Source organism: Mytilus edulis, chromosome 9 (assembly GCF_963676685.1).
Source record: "Mytilus edulis chromosome 9, xbMytEdul2.2, whole genome shotgun sequence".
Taxonomy (NCBI): Eukaryota; Metazoa; Mollusca; class Bivalvia; order Mytilida; family Mytilidae; genus Mytilus; species Mytilus edulis.
In genome coordinates this window covers 56,678,535-56,703,798 of record NC_092352.1, presented here as the reverse complement: position 1 = coordinate 56,703,798, position 25,264 = coordinate 56,678,535, and the positions used below count along the sequence as shown (strand labels likewise).

Below are 25,264 nucleotides of genomic sequence, written 5' to 3'. Positions count from 1 at the left end.
ATGATTAAACTTTGATTTTTGCCCGGTCGTCACAAAATCGTACGGTGCAGTTTTTGTAAAATTGACGTTTATTTCAGAAATTAGTTGAAAATTATATAATTACGACATGTTTTTCAAGCAAAGGAAATTAGTCGTATCTCTTCTTTTAGACAAAATAATTAAGTGAATTAGATTCTTATAATAATGAAAAACAATATTTACAACTGTAAGTCCGCATGCTTTTGCATTCCTTCTAAATATTTGACATTTTGTACGAAAATTTTCATAATCCCGACCTTTTCGGATCTACAATTAAATTTTTATTAAATGTTTTTGCAATCTATCCGTTTTAGATCACACCAAATTACTCATCAGTTATCGTTTTTTCATTCAAGATCAAGACTTTATCTCAACATTTCTTAAAATCACGAATTTCTGTAATTTTATGATGTTGGGTAAAATCACTATAATTTCCGGAATCCCTTATCTATTTCGTTATCGTTTTTTACTGAATATATTAGTTGATTTCCGTGTACTTAATAGTGCTATTAGAGTACGATAAATCATATTTAAACGGTTCTATTTCTATCTTTAACTTCAGTGTAGCTTAAAAAGATATAAAATCGTCCAAAATAAAGATCAAATCAAAGTAAAACATAGTTTTTGAGTTCTGTAGAATTCACCCCTTTCTAAATAAGGAATCGTATCGGAAAATTGTAGAAAATCTTCCGAGTCGTGTCAAATTTTCACAGTCCAGTTCACAATGAAACCCTTCCTTTGCTAAAAGGCAAAAAACTATCCATTTATTGACTTAGATGCATAGTCTGTCATATATTTACTACATAGAAACTATGTAGTTAACATTTAAATGAAGATACAGTTGTATTGCCGCAGTGGGAAAACGAAAAGATGAAGTTTACAGAAGACTGGTCGATGAATATGAAAAAAAATGAAAACATCCCATTTGAAAATACAAAATATCATAAGAGTTGCTATAAATATTTCAAAAGTAAGCACAACCTATCAACTTCTGTTTTGTCTGTACAAAGACTTTGTACTACATGTACCAATTCTACCGACCAGTAGATCTTCTCATATCAACGAGGACAGTAGATCTACATCTCATTCTGATTTGTCTGTTTGTATATTTTGCAAATGTATAAAGCCTATAAGCAAGTTACACAACTTCATAAGGTATCCTCTGAGGAGCAAACTCAAGCTGTATTGAGTGTTCCTACATATATCTCCTACAATGATCTGATTTACAAAATAACTCATGATAATTTTACTATTTAATCTTTATACCATCGAGCTTGCATCGCTAAATATTTGCTACAAAATTTGAAATCAGAAATTAAAGAGCTATTTAGTTCTTAACATAAAACAGCTTTTACTAACATTTCGACGATTAAAGATGACGTGCCTGTACACAAGGAAGTATTCTGGTTAACAACTTTAATTACTTGATCAGTTAACCGGGCTTAATTTCTGCCCGAGGATCGCCGCCGAGAAAACTACACAACATATTATCAGCTTCAACAAAAACTAAAAAACCATTGTCAATTTATAGTTACATGTATACAGCTTCAACAAGGCCAAGGTACATCCAATATTGTATACAGTAGCTCTATAATTTTGTCTTATGCCGTAATGACGGAAAATTACCCGTTTAAAATGTCTGTGATATTCGGTCTGTAAAATTTAAAGATCTGAGCAGTGACTGCGAAACTGGTTGCAAGCACTTATTTAATTGACAATTTTCTGAAATTCTGAAGCAGATATAGGGTAAAGTTGTAATCCAATCAGATGAATATCCATTATCTAAAACATTTCACTGGATTATTCAATTGAAATTATGCCACCTGCTTTAAAAACATTTCTGGGTTGCCTTTTGGATGATGGCACATCTGCGGCAGTTAATAAAGCGTACGACATTCCTATTGACAAAGTTCTTAGATGTATGGCTTTAGTAGAATGTATATTATCTATAAATATTTTTTTTACTCTTTTTCATTTAGGTTTATCACTACCAATGCACCGTATTTATGGACACACCTTTGATAACTATTAACAAGTTTGACTGATCAGGAGATTAGAAACAATGAAAATGGGGCATACATTCTACATGGCATTATTTTTCTCCTGGGGGTTAAAACTTTATCCAAGACAATGTCGACCCAACTACAGAAACAATAAAAGATCTCCGTATGACTTTGGTTGGCTAAAAGGCAACATCGGTCCGGTATGATGTCATCCAACATTCTACAAGATTTGATCTGTTCACGCATTGGTATAGGTATAGTGGGAGGGTTGAGATTTACAAAAACATGTTTAACACCACCGCAATTTTGCGCCTGTCCCAAGTCAGGAGCATCGTGCCATTCTTAGTTTTGTATGATTTTTTATTTTAACTTCTTGAGTATATTTCGAAGCTTAGTATGACGTCCATTATCATTTCAAAGTAGTACATTTTTGTTTAGGGGCCAGTTGCCTCCGGGTTTGGGAGTTTCTTGCTGCATTGACGACCCATTGGTGGTTTTTGGCCGTTGCCTGCTTTTTAGCGGGTTGGTGTCTCTTTGACAAATCCGTCATGTCTATTCCAAATTTTTAATTCAATCTGTATATAATAGATCTTGTGTCCGCTTTGAGCAAAACCTCTGCTGTACTGATATGCCCATGCCAGGGAAGTTGTCTTTATATGGATATGTTGACCGATAAGAATGATGAGATTACAAGTTAAAATGAAGCTATAATATTCCGATATCGCAATATTCCGACACCTAAATGGTCCAACATCCCATTGGTCCGACGTTTCGATCACGGGATTTTAACATTAGAAAGCCAAATAAAAGGTTCAATATTAGGATAGCCTTGTCCTCCGTTTGAAGCGTTGAAACAAGATAAAAAAAACCGTTATACTTAGTGCCAAAGTAGCCGAATGTCATCACTAGTTTAATATTTAAAAAATGTACGAACTACTTTGTCAAGTGTTGTTTGATTAATTATATATATCTCAAGATACACGGCGGCCGACTGAAGTAAAATCAAAAACATTTTGACGTACAATGAGTGATCATATTTTCCTTGTGATGTTTTATATTAAAATTGTCAATTTGTTGATATAAATATACCAGTAGCACTTTACTCATTTTAGTTATGTTTGTTAGTACTCTTATCATATCTGATTTAGTGATGTATGAGTTGTTAATGTCTGTGTCATTTTGGTCTTTTGTGGATAGTTGTCTGATTGGCAATCATACCACATCTGCTTTTTTATATATCAACATATTGCAACATATATAAAAGAAAATCTGCTCCATGGTTTTCAGGCTTTCAAACTAACAGATGACCATACGCTTCCTCAATTTTAATAAACAGCTCATCATGGGACTTTTCTAAACAATTAAAAATACGTCATATGTTATATTTTCCCCTTGCTTCAAATATTTTGTTTCGGATTATTTATATCAAATTTGCAGATATATATGTTTGTAAATACATGCAATCAAATGATATGGAGGTATTATATGATTTAGATAATGCAAGGGCGACTACAGATACATTTGTGTGACTTAAATGTTGATTTTCAAAGACTCCGAGAGAAAACGTTATGTGACATGCGTTACCGTTAAAATCAACCAAAATTAATTAATATTATGATAGAAATATATTTTCCCAACAGTAATACAGCATTCCTATAAAATTGTTTCGTTTTTGCATTTGTTTTGACTCGATTTTACAACTGGAAGTATCCGTGAATTGAAATTGCACCCATGACCTTTGACCTCGATTTAAAAAAAAATGCACCATCATTTCTTTTGACGACCGGGATATTTAGAAAGTACACATTCTTAGCTTTCTAGTGATATATAATTTAGCCGTGTGTTAGGTAGGTGCATTAAAAATGTAAATTTGGCTCTCATATCACTCGCCTATTACTAAGATTTACGAAAAAAGGGTTAAAAATTTACTATAAAGGGCAATAACTCCTAAAGTAGTCAACTGACCATTTTGGTCATGTGACTTATCTGTAGATCTTACTTTGCTGAACATTATTGCTGTTTACAGTTTATCTCTATCTATAATAATATTCAAGATAATAACCAAAAACAGCAAAATTTCCATTTCAGGGGCAGCAACCCAACAACGAAATGTCTGATTCATCTGAAAATTTCAGGGCAGATAGATTTTGACCTGATGAACAATATTACCCTGTCAGATTTGCTCTAAATGCTTTGGTTTTTGATTTATAAGCCAAAAACTGCATTTTACCCCTATTTTCTATTTTTAGCCAAGGTGGCCATCTTGGTTGGTTGGCTGGGTCACCGGACACATTTTTTAAACTAGATACCCCAATGATCATTGTGGCCAAGTTTGGTTAAATTTGGCCCAGTAGTTTCAGAGGAGAAGATTTTTTTTAAAGTTAACGCAGGACGACGACGCCGGACGCCGGACGCCAAGTGATGAGAAAAGCTCACTTGGCCCTTTGGGCCAGGTGAGCTAAAAAGGAATGCTAAAAAGCAATCTTCTAAAACGTGTCATATCTCAACTTTATTTAGGTAAAAATATAAAATTTATGCATTTCTCTAACAGAAATTAGCAGAATTTCAAGAGAATCTTAGTTCTGGTTAGTTTTTCTTCCTTTTATAAAAGGCATGTACATATAAATGTTTATATTTTCGGCCATTATACATATCATGTATATTTGTATATTTACTTACAACATATATTGGGTTTGTATCTGGATTATCATAAAGACTTTTCTTTAATGATATCTGTCCGCTAACTGGATTCAAACGGAAATAGTCTGTACCAGGTTGGAAGCCTATCAGACCGTAATGTATCTGACCCTAAAATTAAATAAGCAATAGAAACAAAATTGAAAAGATTAAAAAAATTGTACACTTTGTCTTAGTTATATATTTATTTACACTGTTAAGAATTACACAATTTGTTTGGTAAGTGTGAGTTTCATAGATTTATTTGAAGTTAGTCTAAAGAGTCTACACTAATGCCATTGAAATCAATATTAAAGAATGTATTTATCATTGTTCATCAACACATCTTAACTAAAATGTCCAAATGACCATTGTGATTTGAATATGTGCACAATTAGTTTTAAATAATGTGAATTAAAGAAAAGCTATTTTTTCAAAGAAATACAAACATCAAATTTATATTTTGTCAATTTCTTAAGTGTCAGTAACCATAATTGCAACAGCAATACTTTTTTCTTTTATAGAATGTTCACAACTTGGAACCAGTCATAATTGATCATACTTTGAACCAATTTTTAGGTGATATCTTAGGTTAAAATCATAGACTAACCACATAAAATAATAAAGTGAAATGCCAATTTCTGCTTGAAAACAATATCTTTACAACATATATACAAATCAACTGATCAACATTTCTTGTTGTCATCAAAAGATTAACACAAACATATTTTAAATTCAAAATAGTAAGAACAATGAATGTGTTCACAGTACAAAGATGCCCTACTTGCACTATCATTTCTATGTTCAGTGGAGCATGAAATTGGAGACAAAACTCTAATTTGGCAATAAAATTAGAAAGATCATATCATAGGGAACATCTGTACTAAGTTTCAAGTTGATTGGATTTCAACTTCATCAAAAACTAACTTGACCAAAAAATTTAACCTTAAGCGGGACAGACAGTTGGACAACGAAAGGACAGACAAAAAAACATAATGCCCATAAATGGGGCATAAAATTACCTGTATATCACTGTCCGTTGCTTGTACTGTTTCAACGGTTGCATTGACTGCATGACTAATAAATATCTGTTTCTGGTAGTCTGACAAACTGAATTTAGGTGGTCCTTGTAGATGTGTTATGGTAATATTGACAGTAGCCTCCACAGTCTTTACTGGAAGTCTGTTGTCAGAGGCTTGAACTTTGAACTGAAATTGTAAATTGTTGATAATATTTTTTAGGGATTACCATTGTTACCAAACAGTTAAAGTACCGTTTTTGGTGACGTATAGTCAAAATCCCCAAAAAAGTAGTTGGCACAAGGGGTGAGGACCATATATACTACAGACGTTTTTTTATTTTTATAATTTTTTTTTAGATATTCTATCAAATATCATTTCAATTTTTTTTTGTCCACTATTTTTACTTAAGCTTTTTTTTTTCACGGTTTTTAGGAAATGAAAAGGGGTGGGTACTATACATAACTGCATACTATACACGGACAAATATGGTACTATGGAGAGGTATTACTAATACATTTGTATTGATTTTGAGTAACTATCTATTCCAACAATCTAACAATTTTATTTTACATTATTTAAGCAATTTTTTTCTTCTGCTCTTTGGATAATAAAAAAAGACAAACATTTAAGTCAAATCAAATGTATATATCTCCTATGTTTCCTTCTGTCAAAGTTATTATAAAGATTAATTAATCAGCAAATATTGCATGTTATTATTGAAGCAATTCTCAAATCAAATCTAATCGATACAATCTGCAGGAGATTTGTTTTGACAAATCTTTAAATTTGTAGTAAATTGTCAAGTCCATGTTTTACACATATTGCATGTTATTATTGAAGCAATTCTCAAATCAAATCTAATCGATACAATCTGCAGGAGATTTGTTTTGACAAATCTTTAAATTTGTAGTAAATTGTCAAGTCCATGTTTTATACATAACAAACCCCAAATGATAAACAATAAATGAAAAAGAGCGCAACTACACATGGTGAGAAATATTTCTGTCAAATTGATATAAATTCATGAAATATTTTGTCAAATTGATCGAAATTATTGGAATTCTTTATCAAGTAGAAATAAATTATTGGAATTCTTTATCAACTAAAACTAAATTTCTATCAAATTGTAGTTGATTTTGTATTTACATGCCTTCCAATATGTAGAAAATTATAATATAAAATTGAGAATGGAAATGGGGAATGTGTCAAAGAGACAACAACAGAAGGCCACCAATGGGTTTTCAACACAGATAGAAAATCTCACACCCGGAGGCATGTTTTAGCTGGCCCCTAAACAAAAATGTGTACTAGTTCAGTCCATACTTAATACTAGTTTTAAAATATATTTACCTCAAATTGTGTTGGTGTTCCTGCTACTTCTAATGATTTCACCAGGTATATTCCACCATTTGTTTGGTGCACAAGGAAATATGATGTATCATTTGCATTTCCCATGCTTGTGAATGTCACTTTATCCTATTAAGATTTAATAAAAAACAGGTTAATGCATTTATGTAATATTTGAATGTCAAACTTAAACTGATCAACTAAAACAGGTAACTGCATTTAGCAATAAAGGGGCAAAAAAAATTGAAAAAATATTCTAGCAAACTAGTACATGCATGTCAAATTTGTGTAAAAATCAATATAAAAGTGAAGAAAAAAAATAACAATCAAAATCTTATTCAATTGAGTAACATTTTTAATATAAAGAAATCTAAAACAGTTGTCTACTATGAAAATTTGTCTGTGCAAACAACATGTTTTAAACTTAACAGTGCTTTGAGACTATTTTGACGAATTTCAAGTTTTTTTTTGGTTTATTTGTCATGTAAACACTTTCACATTATTTATAGATCTGCACACTGTTCTATAAATAGAAATGATTAAACTTTAATATCATATAGACGTATTTACACTTTGTATTTGGCTGAATTTTGTCTCCGAATGACCGTAGATATGTCTCTGACGTCAAGAAACCATCACTTTGTAATAATGACATCAAATATTTAATATTGTTATGTCAAATTTGACGGGAATGTGTATAAAGGCGGACAAATTTACATACAAGTGTAAATACATCTATTTGACACAAATGACCTACCCCATCAGTATCAGGTGCTTGTAGTTGTATGATTGAGTCACCAACTTGATGATTTGCACGTAAGACTTTGGTGTACAATGATGTGCTGAAGACTGGTCCCGATGGATTACGATCAACATTGATAGTCAAGGTACCAGTTGCTGGATTGGTAGGCCAATCAGGATCTATAACTTCAACTTCAACCTTTAATAGAGTTTGAAATATTTAAAAAAATATTTATTCGAAAAACATCAAATATTTCATGATTAATCCTGGCAACATGGTTTTAGAATATGTGATTCATCTGAGAATCAATTGCAAGAAATTTGAAGAATGTTGATTAAATTTTAATTTTCTTTACTTAAGTATAAGCAAATACAATGAAACTCAATAGAGCTTTCAATTTTTGGCAACACACACAAATGGTAAAATGTTTAAAAATTTTCAAATAAAAAAAAAGTGCAAAATCAAAATGTTAAACTGAAACACTGCCATTAAAATACAAAGTAGGAAAATTCCATACAGAATCCTTCAGAAAATGCACTTTTTTAGAGTTACCTCCCCTTAAAATGCCTATTTAAAAAAAAAAAAACAACCAAAAAAAATTTACATTTGCAAACATATCAATATTTAGAAGTTATATTCTTATAAATTGGTACTTTTAAATGAAAATTTACATTAAACATCTGCATTCCTGCATCAAATTTTGCTAACTTGATGGAAAATCTGGACCTTTGATTCTCTGTTTTTTACAATCCAAGATGGAGGAAGACACCCATACCACCTTAAACTACTAATGTGAACCAAATAGTACCTTGTACTGCATTCTCTGGAGGCCATCAGACAGAGGTCGGTTCCTGATCTGTATCTGGCCATTAGCTGAATTAATCTTGAAGAATGTCTGAGCTACTGGATCACCAATTATTCTATACTGCAATGGGTAGGTGACCTAGAAAAATATGTTACAAATTGATGTACTGTGGATTTATTATCATTTGTTGAATAACAATTTTTGTGGGTTTTGTGGGTACTGGTGAACGACGAATTCAAAAGTTCAACGACATACAAATTTCTATAAAGTTGTATCTGGACTTTGGCAGAACCATAAAATCATATATCCAAAAAAATTGCAAGGGGTCCACAATCCACAAAAACAAATGAATCCACAGTTAATTCATTATTTTGAATTGCTTTATCTGGTGTCAAGCTCTGTGCCCTCTGTCATAAAACTTTACTCGGTACTTGGAGTAAAATATATGTACTAAAAACAACAAATCCAATAATGTGTTTGGCTGATGTCTGAGTCTGAGTATGAAAATTGTGATTGAAAGTTTTATGACCACAAGGCTAGATCCCTTAATATCTATGAAAGGGATTTCTTTTATTATCAAATTTTCAAAATTTTTGTTCTTTCATTAATACGGACTGTAAGATATCCTTCGTCTGAAGATAGTTTCTGTAACATGTAAACAGTGGCAAGGTTTGTAATCTAGTGTAATGTTGTCAATTAAGTAATATAGTTAACGTTGCCATAAAAGCATGAGGTTTGGCTAGCCACAAAACTAGGTTCAACCCACCATTTTTTCTTAAAATGTCCTGTACCAAGTCGGGAAAATAGCAGTTGTTATCTTATAGAATATGAAAACACTGGTACAGGTAACCAATTTTATATTTGATTATTTATGCTTAATAAAAATATCAACAGTATTTCTCTTCTTATAAAAACATTTTCAAATCAAAATACAAAGGTAACAATACCATACTAACTTCTTTGTCAGCATCTCTCCCATTAACGGTAAAAATGGCTTGATCAACCAGTACACCTTCACTGATATTAACAGTAGCTGGTAAATTAGCAATTGTTGGTGTATTTTTGTCTCTAGGTACAATGATGATAACCAGCTTGTTGTCAGTTCGGGGATTTGGTTTTCCATTATCTGTCACTTGTATCGTTACCTGTAATTAGACAGTTGTTATATTAATTGCATAGAAATTGGACAGTTGTTATATAAATTGGATAGAAGATGAGAATCATTACTTAGTAGAATGTCTTGATTTTAAGAGCTATGAGCTTACAGTTTTTACCTAAATGTTATTGTTCATGGCAAATTAATAGAAAATTTATATTTCTTTTGCAAGCTAGATCGACGAATTAAACCAAAAAAATATGTAAAATGCTCAAAATTTACATCCAAAACAAAACTTTCATCAACACTTACAGAACTGTTTTCAAGTATAGGATTTTTTTTAATTTGAGATGTCATGAGACCGGTTTGCACAAAAAATTCTTGGTTGCCAAGACACTATAGTTGTTAATTTATGTGTCATTTTATTCTCTTGTGGAGAGTTGTCTCATTGGCAATCATACCACATCTTCTTTTTTATATATACAACATTTACATTAATGCCACTTACATCATATTTTGTGGTCAGATCTGGATCACCCTGTAGGCTTGTCTTTAGACTCAGTACACAGGTCTTAGGATCAACTTTAAAGTACTGCTGGGCTTTGGCATTTCCAATAATGGAACATTCAAGATCAGTCTAAAAATAGAAAAGACATTTGAACAAAGATCACATAATGTTTATGTATCTGTTACAATCTTATGATTTATTTTTGACTAGGGTCACTCAAAATACTCATAGCATATATCCTTTGAGAATAGGTAGTTAAATGTATCATGGTTTTATTTTTTATGTCAAAAATTTACAATTTCAGATGTTTTCATCATGATTATTTTTTTGTTCAAATAAATAAGTAAAAGGAAAACTGTTTTGGTTTTACTAAAGTTAAATTTTTACACTACATAGTAAAAGAAATTAAAAAAATCCACATCTATCAGATGTCTTCAAGTGTTGACCATAGGTGTGCAATATGTTTCAATATGCTATAATTAAAAGGCAAATGTGAATAAAAAATACATACACTGTCTGGGTCTGACACATTGTGGGTCATGGACCAGAAGTCTGGATTAGTGTCAGGTGGTAGAGTAATGGTCTCTTGTTTTGGCTGGAACTGTGGGCCATTTAGATTCCTAGCTACACTGATGGCAACATTTGCTGTAGTCCTCAAAAGTGGCTTTTGGTTGTCATAGGCAGCAACTTTCAGCTAAAATATTTTAAAACATAAAATGTAGATATTTCAGATATTGACATTTATTCTCTTGTAAATAACTATTTAACTTCCAATACAATTTAAAAATGCAATAAAGACATGAGAGTCTTAGCTCAGCTCTGATAATATGCATGTAACTTAGTGGAGTGGTGTTTACAAAATAAAGCAAAAGTTCATATTCAGGCTAAAAGGTATGATCAAAATTGATTTTCTTGCTCATATCTCGAGTTTTCCTTGATCTTATAATGACTTTTACATAAATTCAATATGAGAACATCTTTATATATTTTGTGAAAAAGATAATTTTATTCTTTTAATTGAATAGTTTTGTATTTCTTGAATGCATCAATTTTCCTTAAAGTAATTACGCATAAAACATGCAATGAAATCCACTCTTTTTCAACGTTTAAATGAATTGAGTGTTTTCACGATTCTCAGTATATCTGTGTACATGTTAAAATAAGACATTTAGTTACATCTGACTAACATTGCTTCTAACAATTTCAAATATACCCAAAGGTTTTGAACAAAGTTTGGATTTACTGTTAATTCAACGAACTTACTGTGCATTCATTATTTTACGTTGGATACCAATTTTCGTGGATTTTGTGGCCCAGATGAACCACGAAATTAAATGTTTAACAAATGACAAACTTTTTATAGACTTGTATGCAGATATTTTCAGTCCAATCCACAAAATTAAACATCCACAAACATGTAAGTTTTCCTCAATCCACGAAAATAAATAAAGCCACAGTATGAACAATCAGCAAATTGTACTTACCATATAACTGAGAGATTTTGTACCATCATTCCTTGTACTTACCATATAACTAAGAGATTTTGTACCATCATTCCTTAGATCTTGGATGATCTTAACCTGACCAGTACTGCTGTTTACTCCAAAGAAGTATGGTGCCAATAACTCTCCTGCAACTTCATATACAATGGAACCCTGAAATAAAAAATACATTTCAACATACTAAAAAAAAAATTGTGTAGAGGAATGCAAACAACAAATTTTAAACCTGTGTTGATTCAAATATTGATTCAATACTGTTTAATTAAGAGACGGCCATTCTCTAAACAGACTTTTTACATAGTTTTTTGGTTGGAATAGAAATCCTTTGACCTATATGGTAAAAAAAAAACCTCCTATATGTTAACCTGCATTTTTGCGAAACTTTTTTTTCCGTTCCATAAAGATATAAGAAATGCATTATAATTTGATAATCCTCTTTTCTTTTAGATTAAAGACAATGCCAAATTTTAATTCAAATATAACATTCGGTGCAGGTGCTAAATGTCACAGTTGTATTTCAAACAACACGGCAGATCAAAATGGACATTTTCTTTGATGTTAATAGATAGAAAATTAAACAAATTCATTCTAAAGGTAAGTTTACATCTTCAAATTAATTATTTACTAAATCATGTAACAGCTAGCTATATATAGTTTTCTATTCAAGCATACCAAAGTTGGAGTTCTTGATGCTTGGACCTGAATAACATCTTTTCCTACTGGGTCGTCCTCTCTCAATTGGGCATTATATGATGGTACACTGAATCCTGGGTAATTCAACCGATTTACACCAATCTGAACAGTTGTTGTGGCTATTTTTGGATTTGGCTTTCCATTATCTGAGACACTTATTTGGCACTGAAATTCAGAAGAAAACATTACATTTTTAAAATAAATTTTTTTTTTTTAAATAAAATTAAAAAAAATTAAATTAGTAAAAATTAAAATCAAAAAGATTACATTTTCAAACTATTGAACGGAAACCATCCATACTAAAAATAAAAAAATGAAACACTGACTTCAATCTCTACAAAGACAGTTTTCTGATTTCCATTTGATATTTTTTTCGAATGTTGAATTAAAAAAATAATTAGAAAATCTGAACTTAAACAGCTCAATACTAATATTTACTACTCTATACTTCAAATTAAAGTTAGAAAAGAAACCATTCTGAATGGGAAGATAATATTATAATGGAAATTATCTTGTCGGAAAGCTACTTACAGTAAAGCTAGTATCAGTTGTGGTCCTAAGATCTTTACCCAGATATAGATCACCTGTGCTTGGTATAATATAGAATACATCTTGACATCTATTGGTACCAGTTATTGTGAATACCAGATTGTCCTGAAATTTAAATGTACCAGATATTAAATTCACAAAGGGAATGAAAATTGATATGTGATCAGTGTTTAGGATTAGTTATTCATTGTGTAACATGGGCAATATTATAGAACAATATCAAGAAAACTAAATGTTTGAAGGTACAAGCACCAACATTGCCTGATGTCATTTCTGATCAATTTTTTAAGCATCAGAGGAAAGGCTTTTCATAAAATGTGAATATAACACAATTTGACTGACATCTTTATAGCAAGGCTTCCAAAAAACATTTGAGCCTGCCGGACATTTTATATCTGATCCCGATTTTTTATCCCTTAAGACTAAGTCACAAAAGGCAATTATGGTAATCAGATGGCCATTCCAATGATAATGACATTAGATTAAAAAACGATTTTAAACTTTACTTTGTTTTGGATGTTTGGATGTAAACTGTTAAATTGGCAGAGCATCATTCAAAGTGTGCACATCAGCGTGCTCATATCTGCCATAGACTCTTTATTTGTGCAAAATGACATGTCAAAAACTTCATTTTCGTTTTTAAAATCACTTTTTCTAAAACCGGATGTTGACTTGACAATGGTAAAACATGGACCATAAACGGATACATAAAATCAGTGTACGTTTGCAAAGCATGACTGAGTGAAGAAGCTCTTTCCACGCTATTTCTTCAACAAAATGCTTGAAATGAACGTTTAGATACAGGTATCCATGATAATTTTAGGATTTTGAAGAAATGAAGGATGTATAATTAAATTTCCCACCTTTGCACATGCGCACACGTGTTCTAGTTCATTTGACGTAGTTCTGACGATTTTTCATTTAAACCTTTTAATTTTTTTTATCAAATCATGTAGATAAACTAATTTCTTATAATTTTAATCTTTTGGACTAAATCAATGAGCTACAATCCGCTGAAATGTAAGAAAATAATTGTGAATAGACCGATCAATTTATACGATGTCCCGTACTGAACATAGTTTACCTGTCACCTGAACAGGTAGATATCACCTGTCCAACAACCTTGATTAAAATTAGAAAGTATTGAAGTGGGGGTTCTTTTGATAGTAATTAATCATCATGTCACTTTTATCACCGGAAATGTGTAGATGTTAAAGGCAAAAGTTTGGGTCAAAAAGATCGTGAATTATATTAAAATGACCGAAAAAGCCTTGAAAACTAAAATGTATATGACCGTTTTATGCTTTGCCCAGCCGGACTTTTACCGGACTTTAATCAAATGTCCGGAATATATGACCGTTTTGGAATCTTGCTTTATAGTCACGTCATAAGCAGGATTCGTCAGATGTTTTAAAAAAAAAATATGCTAAATGCAAGAACATTTTGGCTAAAAACAATGACCATAAGCTTTTCCCAAAATAATTTTTTGCCTGTAGTCCCTTATTCATTAAATGAAAATATGTAGCATTGTCGAACTTGTATTGAAAGAATTCTATTTAATTAAGGGGGTTCCCAACACTTTGACTCAAATAGATATGAGTTGTTTAATTTTCATAAAATTTAGATAAAATATGTACTTTTTTTATCTGTTGACAAAAACATAATAAATTTGTAGAAATTTGAATCACATAATTCACAGGCATAATTTCACTGAAAAACAATAATTTTGATGATTGAGAAGCTTGATTTCTCTTTACTTATAGTAGTGTGATTAAAATGTTCAGTTGATTTTTTTAGAGTTAGCTCCCTTTTTTGTTTGAGCAGCAGTTTAAAGCAATGCCAGATCAAATGAAATCATTGAAGTAATACTTACCCCATCTTTATCTGTTGCATTCAATTTGATGACTTTGTAACCAAGGTTTTCATCATCGTCTACAGAAACCGTAACAGTGGGTGGAGAAACTACAGGTGGGTTATCGTTCCTGCTTACTGTGATTGGAATATTGGTTTCACTGTAAATATCAGGGGTGTGTCTGTCAAAAGCTCTTACTGTTAGCTGCAGGAAAAAGATTAAAAACTATCATAATTTTGTTAAAAAAATGGTTGTTTAATACAAAATATACAAGTAAGCATAATAGAATTGAGAAAGGAAATGGTGAATATGTCAAAGCGACAACCACCCGACCATAGAGCAAACAACAGCCGAAGGCAACCAATGGGTCTTCAATGTAGCGAGAATTCCCGCACCCGTAGGTGTCCTTCAGCTGGCCCCTAAAATATGCATAATAGTACAGTGATAATGGACGTCATACTAAACTCCGAATTATACACAAGAAACTAAAATTTAAAATCATACAAGACTAACAAAGGCCAGAGGCTCCTGACTTGGGACAGGCGCAAAATTGCGGCGGGGTTAAACATGTTTATGAGATCTCAACCCTCCCCCTATACCTCTAGCCAATGTAGAAAAGTAAAACAATAACAATACGCACATTAAAATTCAGTTCAAGATAAGTATGATATATGATCACAATGTTTTGTTCATTGTGCATAAAGTTGATTTTCCCAGTCTTCCATATTTGAAGAGTAAATTTATATAATATCTTTACTATTATGATAAATAATAGTTTAAACTTTCTACCTTGATGCAATCATCAAGCTGTTTTCAAGATGTCAGTAATTTTTGATTTTGTTCCCCTGTAATCATAAAGATTTAATAAATATCTACTGTTCAAATTGAAACTGTTTCTTTGAAGACTCCATTCTGCGGGAATATCATATAATACAGAAACACAAGAATGTATTTAAAGTGCACGGATGCCACTTGCACTCTCATTTTCCATTTTCAATGGACCGTGAAATTAGGTAAAAAATCTAATTTGGCATTAAAACTAGAAAGATTATACCATTGTGTACTGAGTTTCAAGTTGATTGGACTTCAACTTCATCAAAAACTACCTTGACCAAAAACTTTAACCTGAAACTGGCACTTCCATTTTCTTTATTCAGTGGACCGTAAAATTGGGGTCAAAAGTCTAATTTGGCTTTAAAATTAGAAAGATAATAGCATAAGGAACATGTGTACTAAGTTTCAAGTTGATTGGACTGCAGCTTCATCAAAAACCACCTTGACCAAAAACTTTAACCTGAAGCAGGACAGACGAACGAACGAACAGATGGACAGACGCACAGACCAGAAAACATAATGCCCCTCTACTATCGTAGGTGGGGCATAAAAACAGAAATTATTTGCCTATACAATCATTTAACCAGCAATGAGTAGAAAAGACAACTATACATATTTCACAATAAACCAATACTTGTAATTGGTAAATATCTATAGAATTTTATATACATGTGACTTACAGTATATGTTAATGAATCATCCGTTGTCAGGTTATTTCGTACAGTGATCAATCCAGTATTTTCATCAATCTTAAAATAGTATGGTGCTGGCGGCTTGCCAACGATAACATATGTAATATTGGCATTTGGTGCCGTGGATGGAGGGAGAGCTGAAACTGTGACCTGTGGGGTTCCAACAGGGGTATCTTCTCTTAAACTGATAGAGTAAGGCCCTCCAAAGGTTGGTGGAGGAACACGTCTAATGGCGAAGGTTACAGTCGTGTCTGTATGTTTGGATGGATTACCAGAGTCTGTAGCCCTGACAGTCATCTGAAATATACATATGTATTAAATTAATTTCAAAACTAACAGGATTAAAAGGCAATCAACATACATATTTAGTCCTGGTAAATATGATGAGTTTAATTAAAAAAATGAATACAACAAATTCAACAATTTCATGTGTCGGAAGCACTTTTCTGGATTAACCTTCATCAGGAACGCTCAAAGCAGAATATTTGAAAGCCAGGGATGTATAAGTACTGAAACAGTTATTAAGTTTTACAGTTGTTCAGGTAATGCAAATTAGTAGCCTCTAAATAAATGGCTTCCATTATAAATTTCAAAGCATATCAATAAGAACGAAAGATCCAGGAAAGTTGTTATTCTTTTCTTAAACAATTTGAAAATCAGTAATGTAAATTTGTTTTTATGAAAAAAGTTGATTTACATCATGAAAACAAAGCATGCCGTTAAATTTCTCTTAAAAATTGTTTAAATTTTGTCATTTCAGTCTCTTACAGCGTACTTAGAATATTTGAGATGCCATCTTTTGGTTGATGTACCTACCGTAAATGACTGTTCTGTGCTTTCTGTCAATGGTTTCTTTGGATAAATAACTCCAGTCTTTTCATCAATGTAGAAATAGCCAAATGATGCTCCATTGTTATTGTCAGAAATTATCTGGTATGTTACTGCATCCTAAAGAAATAATCAAAAGTTCTGTAAACCAACTTATTTTTTGCGGATACTTTATTTCGCGTTTTACCCTTTCTAGACCACTTCACGGGTATTTGATTTCGCGATTTTTTAATTCAAATGCTGTAGCTTAATATTGAAAGCTCCAAGTTTAACATATTCGCGACGATTTATATTCACGTTATTTTTCTACTCGCTAAAGTCGCGAAAATAAATCGCTCGCGAAAATAAGTTGGTTTACAGTAATTAAAAATTTGAAGATATCTTTAGAATGTGTTTTAAAGCAATGGAACAAGAACTTTGTAATTAAAATTTAGTATTTATCGTGACTGATGGAACACTAATTTTGTTTATAAAAATAAATCAAAGTTCTTGTGAGCACTGAAGGATAAAGATTGCAATCATATTGCAGAGGTTATGAAGGATTACAATTTTTTTAAAAGGAAGTAAGTAAGCTTGTCTATGAAAAGAATACATTTCCTATGAAGCTTGACAAAAACAAAGTAATATTGCACCCAAAGAGATTCCTATTGAACACTATAAGGGACTGTATCACTTCAAGTCTAAACAAACAAATACCAGCATGCACCAAATTACTGTTGGTCATTGGATTCATAGGCTTAACATGTGATTTTCACATTCACAAACAAAAAAAAACCCAAGATATTTGTGGATTTCAAATAAATATTAACTTACCCCGTCACCATCTATGGCTGTGATGTTTATAACTTCTGTGCCCATTGGGTGTAATTCTGACACGGATTTGGAGTATGGTAGTCCAATAAATGCTGGAGCATTAACATTACGATTGACTGTGATCTCAACGTTAGCTGTTCCCTTTATATCTGGTGAAGCACTGTCATACGCTACAACTTTAAGCTGAAAGAAACATAAGATAAATTTAATTTACTGATGCCAAATAATTATTTATAAATAAACTGGTTTGGAATTCAAAATTAAAAATTAACGAAAAAAACAAACTTTTACTAATGAAAAAAAAAATATAATAAAATAAATTGGAAATGTTTAAGGCACCCTTGTCAATAAACATAAATAACACAAAGGATTTTTTTTTCTTTCCATAGTTGGTTATAGATATGTCCAGGACATAATTGGTAGTTGTTACAAATTGCTTAGCAACTTTGCACAAATTCCTGGCCATAAAAAGCAGGCATTGTAAGCTTCTTCAGTAACAAGCGAATGAATAAAAAAAATATGGTTTTGAGACATATATATAGTTATGAGAAAGAGAAGGAATCATTACTTACAATGTATAAATTCTGTGCTTTGGCATCATTTTTCAGATTTTGTATGACACTAATCTGTCCAGTTGTAGAATTAACTGCAAAGAAACTTGGTGCAGGGTAGGTACCATCTACTTCATACATTATTTGTCCCTGTAAAATATGTTATAACGTGAGTGAAACCTAATTACCATATTCAAACAAATTCTCAAATTATAGGATACTTTGAAAAGACATGATACTGAAAAAAAAATTTCAAGGAAAGACTAACTAAATATAGAAGTAATTTGTAAATATGTGTTTCCTAAACTTTGATAATTTTTTGAGAAATCCATTAAAATTTTTATGTCATTTGATCTCTGGTGGAGAGTTGTCTCATAAGTAATCATATCACATCTACTTTAATATTTTTATATAAACTAAATACATATTATATACTGTAAATTAAAAATTGTACATGCAGATCGTAATTTTTTCAACAATCAACATAAATAGTCAGTTTCCAATGATATATTTGTATTATTTGCAGCCAAAGGCTTTTTTCCACACCTGTTGTAAAAAAAAATTACTAGCAAAAATAATGAAAGACGTGACTTGCCTGTGTATACTTTAAAGCAAACTTTTAACAATGGTCAATGCCACCTATCAAGAAAATTCTAGAAACAGCATGGCTTTGCATCTTTTGCAAAAGGTGTGACAAAAGTATAAAAAAAAAAGCAGAACTAAAATATCTAAGCTTACAATAAAACAAGAACTATTGACTTACTCTGAGATCGTTATCGGTAGCTGCCACAGTAACAATGACGTTTCCAACTGGTTCTGTTTCCACAATGTTGACTGTGTATGTCTGACTTGTAAAGCTAGGTATGTCTTCATCACGGTCAACAGTAACAGTCACAGGGGCTATGTCAGACTTCTCTGGATTCCTCTGATCCCTGGCTGATACTTGAAACTAAAAAAAAAACAGATATTAAATACTTTACAAACAAGAGGCTCTGAATGGGGTTTACAGAATAGAGAATAATGGTCCCAGAAAAATAAGATTTTTTTTGAAAGATTAGAGACAAATTGGTGCTATAGTAAACAGAATAACTGGGGAGGGGGGGGGGGAATTTCTTTCTCAACATAGGTTTTTAAAATTCTTTTTAAGGGAATTTGTAACATTGCTTGAATATTCTCTCTTTAATTTGTACAAATTGTAAAAATTGTAAAAACTCATACTCAATTGAAATTATACAAAATCTGAAACAGATAACTTCTAAGTCATCATATACATATATATAACTACACTTACCGAAAAGGTCTTTTGGTTTGTGGAGGCCAGGTCTTTGATTAATGTCAGCTGTCCTGTTACTGGGTTCAAATAGAAAAATTCATGGGGTCCATTTACTATTGCATATACCAATATATCCTGAAAAAGAGAAAAATATAATGCAATACGAAAAATAATAATTACAAAATATGAATATATTTGGTTAAAATTCTATTCAATACATTAAAAGGCAAATTGAAAATACAAAACATATCTGGCAGTACAACACATATTTGATCAAGATTCTATTCAATACATACATTTGGTCTCTTGTGAAGAGTTGCCTCATTGGCAATCATACCACATCTTCTTGTTATAAATAGGAAATACAAAACATATCTGACAGTACAAAACACCACAGCAGCACCTGACACTCAGAAAAATTGTGTCTTATATGAAAAAAAATGTCAATCTTGACAAAATTTTCCTTATAGCGGTAGTATATGTTTATTTACATATTGTAGATTCATTTATTTTCCTGGGTACCAATTTTTCTTAGATTGCAGAAAACTTCTTTTTTCAAGGATACCTAATTTCGTGGTTTTGCAAAAGTTTGCATATTACCTCCTAGAAATTTGCATTTCGTTGAACATTTAAATTCTTGGTTTACCTGTACCAACAAAACCCACGAAAATTAGTATCCAACGAATAATAATGAATCCATAATATTTAAAAAAAAAATTGCTGCAATACGTACCCCATCTCTATCAGTGGCAGTGACCGGTGTTCCAACATGTTGTGCCACCTTGTACTGGTCAGTGATTGGGAAATTGTACACCGGTGGGACGAAGTCTGGAGCGTTGAGATTACGTGTCATATCTATAGTCAGCATCGATTCAGTGGTCAACTCTGGGATTTCTGAGTCATATACAACTATCCTCAGCTGAAAAATTAGATAGAGGAGGTTTTATATATACTAGTTGTGAACAAATATATAAAAAATGTTCAAAATTTTATAAATCATAAATCAAAATACAGTCAAATCTGTATAAAAATGTCCTCCCCCTCCAGATAAGAGAAAACCTTATAAGGGAGATAATCTTTGAATTGATGTTCTAGTTGCATACTTATCATTGCCGTGGAACATGAAGAGGGTGATCAATTTAAAGGGATGACCTTTATAGCCGGTTTGTTTGTATATAAATAAGAAGTAAAGTCTGAAAAAAAGATAAGGAATTAGCTAGCTGTAAAATGTGGAATATGGTGGGATACCTTAAACACAAAATGATGAAACCAATATCATTTAAAGTAAAATAATTCCTGAAGAATTTCAAAAGAAATAAACAAAAGTTTACCAATCTTAAAGCTATATAAATATAATGAATCTAGAATTTAAAGAAGATGTACCTTGTACTGAAGTTCTGTGTCGTCTGACGTTAAGTTTACACGAGGGGTGATAACTCCGGTTGTAGAGTTGATCTTAAAGAAGCTTGGACCTGAACTGTCTCCTACAATGGCATAGGTCAGCTGGCCACTGGTCACCTATAAATGTATTTCAAAAAACATTCATTAGTTAATATTGATAAACACTGTATATTAAGAATTTAATGCATTCATTTATTATTGTGAAACACTGATTACAGTTAAATATGCAAAATTCAACTAAATGCATTTGAAAATTACCGCTAAATCAGGATCCTCAGCTTGAACCTGGTACACTAACTGTGTTACTGGTGTATCCTCTCGTAATTGTATGGTACCAGGGAGGTTGGAGAAGGTTGGTTTAGAATTCTTCACAATGTCGACTGTCAAGGTGGCATTGACAGTGTTAGGTGGACTTCGCTGGTCACTACCTTCAACGGTCATCTAGGTAAATAAATAACCAATTATATTTATAATTCAAGTGGCTATGGTAAACTATAGAGTGTCACACAAAAAGTTTTAAAAACTTCAAAGAAAGGGAAATTAAAAACTAATAATATCTATCTTTTTCAAACAATTTTTAATTAGGGTCCTCGCTTTTAAGGTAGATTGTTACACACACAAGAAAGAACAGGACATTGAAGAAATTTGCAATGCATACTTTTTTAAAACACATATAATAATTATTTCATGGCTATTAGAAAATATAAAAATTTTCATTCCAAGAGTTACGCTCAGCATAATTAAACTCAACATAGACACCAGGCTTAAAATTTTAGTTGCCTTGAGTGTGTAGGTAAAGGTAATATGTTTGGTTAGCTTGCTTGCTAACTAAACTATGAAGTCATTATTAAGTTTGGTAAACTTACCCTCCTTGAACAGTAGACTAGTCCAACAGATAACCAATCTATCTGTCTGTAGGACTAGACTACTCCTTAAGGAGGGTAGAATACCTAACCTAATAATGATTTCACGGTTCCGCTTACAAGCCAGCTAACCAAAGATATTTTCCTTGCCTACACACTAAAAGGGATTTTGCTGTAAAAGGCCAAATAAAATCTTTTAGTATCATATTTTGAAAACAAAATGGCTGACTTACCACATACTGTGAAACAGATGGATTTTTACTTGGTGACTGTCTGAGATACACATCACCAGTGCCAGATTGAATGTAGAAATAGTTCTTATCTGCTGGGGGTCCCATAATGGTGTATCGGATAGTATCCTGAAATCATAAAGTATTAAATAGTATTGTAAAATATGATGGAACTATTGAATGGTAAACAAGACTTATATACATTGTAGTATTAAATAGAATCCTTAAATAATGAAACATCTAACTCTGTTAATTCATAGTTGAACCATGGAACTGTTAAGTCTATACTGTAACCAGTAATGCAGACCTCTTTCATAAGTTTCCTAGTAAATAAAAAAATATTTACTTGTATATTTTTTTTGGTCAAAAATAACATCATAACAAGAATTATCTTAGAAATGATTATTTAAAAATGAACTCTAAATATGGTTTCTGCAAAATAAAATATATAAAAGTACAATACTTTAGGACCAACATAAAACCAATCTTCACATAATGCTGGATGACTCTTTTAAATGTCCAGCGGCAAATTAAATGCATATTCAGAATTGACCAAAACATTACATGCCGTCACTTAATTTTTTATTTTCAAAATTACAAAAATACCATATTATACCTGATCATTATCTGAAGCTCTAACAGAAGCAACGACTTGTCCGAAAGGATAGTATTCGTTAATCTGTACACGGTAGTTGTTGTTTGGCGTGAAGATGGGTGAGTTGACGTTACGTCTCACTGTGATGTTGACATTACCAAATACTGCATTGTCTGGCCAGAAAGAATGGAAGGCTTTGATTTGTAACTGAAAAAAAATAAGCTTACAAATGTTTTAAGTGTTAACACTCACTCTACAATTTTCAGAAAAATTAAATTCAATAAATTATTTATCTTATTCATGTTTAATTCAGTGTAATTTTAAGAAATTGATTTTTGAATTCCTGTAAAATGCATCATGGTGTTTTATCATTTTATCTAATATATTCTTTCTATCACATCTTTTGACAGTACTTATTTCTGTAATAAAAGTGTTTCAATACACTTCCTTAAAATAAAAAAATAAAAATAATTTTAATTATAACTTTTTTGACTTCATAAATGTTGTGCTCTTGATTTGATAAATCAATCACTTATAGAGTAAATAATTGCTCATAACAGAATGAAGTCTTACCAAGAAATTTGTCTCTGTTGTTGTTAGGAGAGATTTCTGAACATTAACATTGCCGTTATTCTCTACACCAAAGTATGCTATAGCTAATCCATCTCCTACAGCCTCATACTGAATAGAACCCTGAAAATGATATATCAAAGTTTCATCAAAAAGTATTTGTAACTTTACTTGAAGAAGTTTTAAAATTAAGAAGACTGTATGTTTGCTTTGGATGTAAATATTTCAGAGAAAAGTTGATTTCATGGTTTACCGAAGTCTGCATACAAGCAAGGGGCATAAAGGGGGGGTATCTGCACGGAAGAACGCGAAATAAAATTTCATTTTCAAAAATGCAATTTCACGATGAACGAACAATTAAAAATGTCTTGCATGTTGATCTTTTTACCGATTTCACAAAACACGGTAATAACAAACCTTTTTCACAGCTGCACATGAAATAAAAATGGCAAAACACGTTGCACGAAAATAACCCTTTACCACCCTCATGTGTACTTTACTGAGCATTAAAATTCATGGTTTAACTACCCTTATATTTCATGGAAAGATATAACACTAGAAATGTATACCGTAACTTAAGATTCACTATAAACATTAAATATTTTGAAAATGAAAATTCGTACTAAATAAATCATTTTAACAGACAAAACCATGAAATTTTAAAGTTTTTAAGGAGGTAGACCTTGGTTCAGGGAAATAAATCATAAATATATTCCTAGCGTCAAGGTTACATAGATTATTTTCAATCTGTTTCAGTTAAATGCTTGAAATTAATTGATAACAAGAATGTGTCCATAGAACAAGGATGTCCTACTCGCACTATCATTTTCCATGTTCAGTGGACCGTGAAATTGTGGTCAAAACTTTAATATGGAATTACAATTAGAAAGATCATATCATAGGGAACTTGTGTACAAAGTTTCAAGTTAATTTGACTTCAACTTCTTCAAAAACTACCTTGAACAAAAACTTTAGCGGGACAGACCAGAAAACATAATACCCCTCTATTATTGTAGGTTGGGCATAAAAACTTGACTTTTTAAAATGTATAACTGATTTAAAGAATTATCTCCCTTAAATGGTATGATATTAGGTAACTTACAGTAGGTTCATTGTCATTATCTGTAGCCCTTACAGACAGGATCAAACCAGTCCTTGTCTCCTCAATTGTGGCAAAGTAGCTTGACAGGTTGGGTGGATACACAAACTGTGGCGTGTTATCGTCACGATCAATGGTTATTGCCACTGACGCTTCTCCATAGTTTTCTGGTTTTCCCTGGTCACGAGCTCTCACTCTGAACTGTAAATTATAAAATTATGATTTAAGTTTTATGAAAATTTGGCTGAAAAAGAATGCTAATATTACTCCTTATAAATATTTCGTCAGATCATATGTTTTCGTACGTCATATAAATTCCTACTACGCATGCTTTTTCAGTGGACATTGTGACGTCACATGCATTTCAAATAGTACGAAAACCCTTGAGACAAGGATATAGATTACCGTAAAAATCCCTGAACAAAGCTCAAATGCACTAAACAATATCCGTCAACCATCTTAGATTCTAGGCATTCTGGGTAATAATTTCATAAGCAGACACCAAAGCATTGTTTTTACTTACTACCATCCTAAGTAATGTATACAATTGAATGGCGTACCATTCTTGTATATTTTTATTCCGAACAATGATATCACCTGCATTTCTTTGACTCTAAAATATGAGAATTATATATGTTGGTGTACTGATGTTACCATATAGATTTCTTTCTGGTTAGCAGAAACTTTGTAATAAAATTTCAT

General features: G+C 31.7%; 1 protein-coding gene across 1 annotated transcript in view; it reads right to left on the bottom strand.

The window, feature by feature from the left end:
* The window catches only part of LOC139489809 (uncharacterized), a 204,321-nt gene that overhangs the window by 24,557 nt on the left and 154,500 nt on the right, over positions 1–25,264 (bottom strand). The window contains exons 130-154 of the mRNA XM_071276656.1: positions 24,566–24,763; positions 23,467–23,586; positions 22,915–23,100; positions 22,302–22,427; positions 21,464–21,646; positions 21,188–21,322; positions 20,538–20,723; positions 19,823–19,939; positions 19,295–19,480; positions 18,553–18,681; positions 17,981–18,163; positions 17,156–17,287; positions 16,328–16,636; positions 14,835–15,017; positions 12,944–13,066; positions 12,392–12,577; positions 11,744–11,872; positions 10,729–10,911; positions 10,218–10,346; positions 9,570–9,758; positions 8,617–8,751; positions 7,824–8,006; positions 7,070–7,195; positions 5,720–5,905; positions 4,701–4,829 (exon numbers count right to left, since the gene is read on the bottom strand). Of these exons, the coding sequence (XP_071132757.1) occupies positions 4,701–4,829; positions 5,720–5,905; positions 7,070–7,195; positions 7,824–8,006; positions 8,617–8,751; positions 9,570–9,758; positions 10,218–10,346; positions 10,729–10,911; positions 11,744–11,872; positions 12,392–12,577; positions 12,944–13,066; positions 14,835–15,017; positions 16,328–16,636; positions 17,156–17,287; positions 17,981–18,163; positions 18,553–18,681; positions 19,295–19,480; positions 19,823–19,939; positions 20,538–20,723; positions 21,188–21,322; positions 21,464–21,646; positions 22,302–22,427; positions 22,915–23,100; positions 23,467–23,586; positions 24,566–24,763 (4,071 nt within the window). The remainder of the gene's footprint in view (positions 1–4,700; positions 4,830–5,719; positions 5,906–7,069; positions 7,196–7,823; positions 8,007–8,616; positions 8,752–9,569; positions 9,759–10,217; positions 10,347–10,728; positions 10,912–11,743; positions 11,873–12,391; positions 12,578–12,943; positions 13,067–14,834; positions 15,018–16,327; positions 16,637–17,155; positions 17,288–17,980; positions 18,164–18,552; positions 18,682–19,294; positions 19,481–19,822; positions 19,940–20,537; positions 20,724–21,187; positions 21,323–21,463; positions 21,647–22,301; positions 22,428–22,914; positions 23,101–23,466; positions 23,587–24,565; positions 24,764–25,264) is intronic.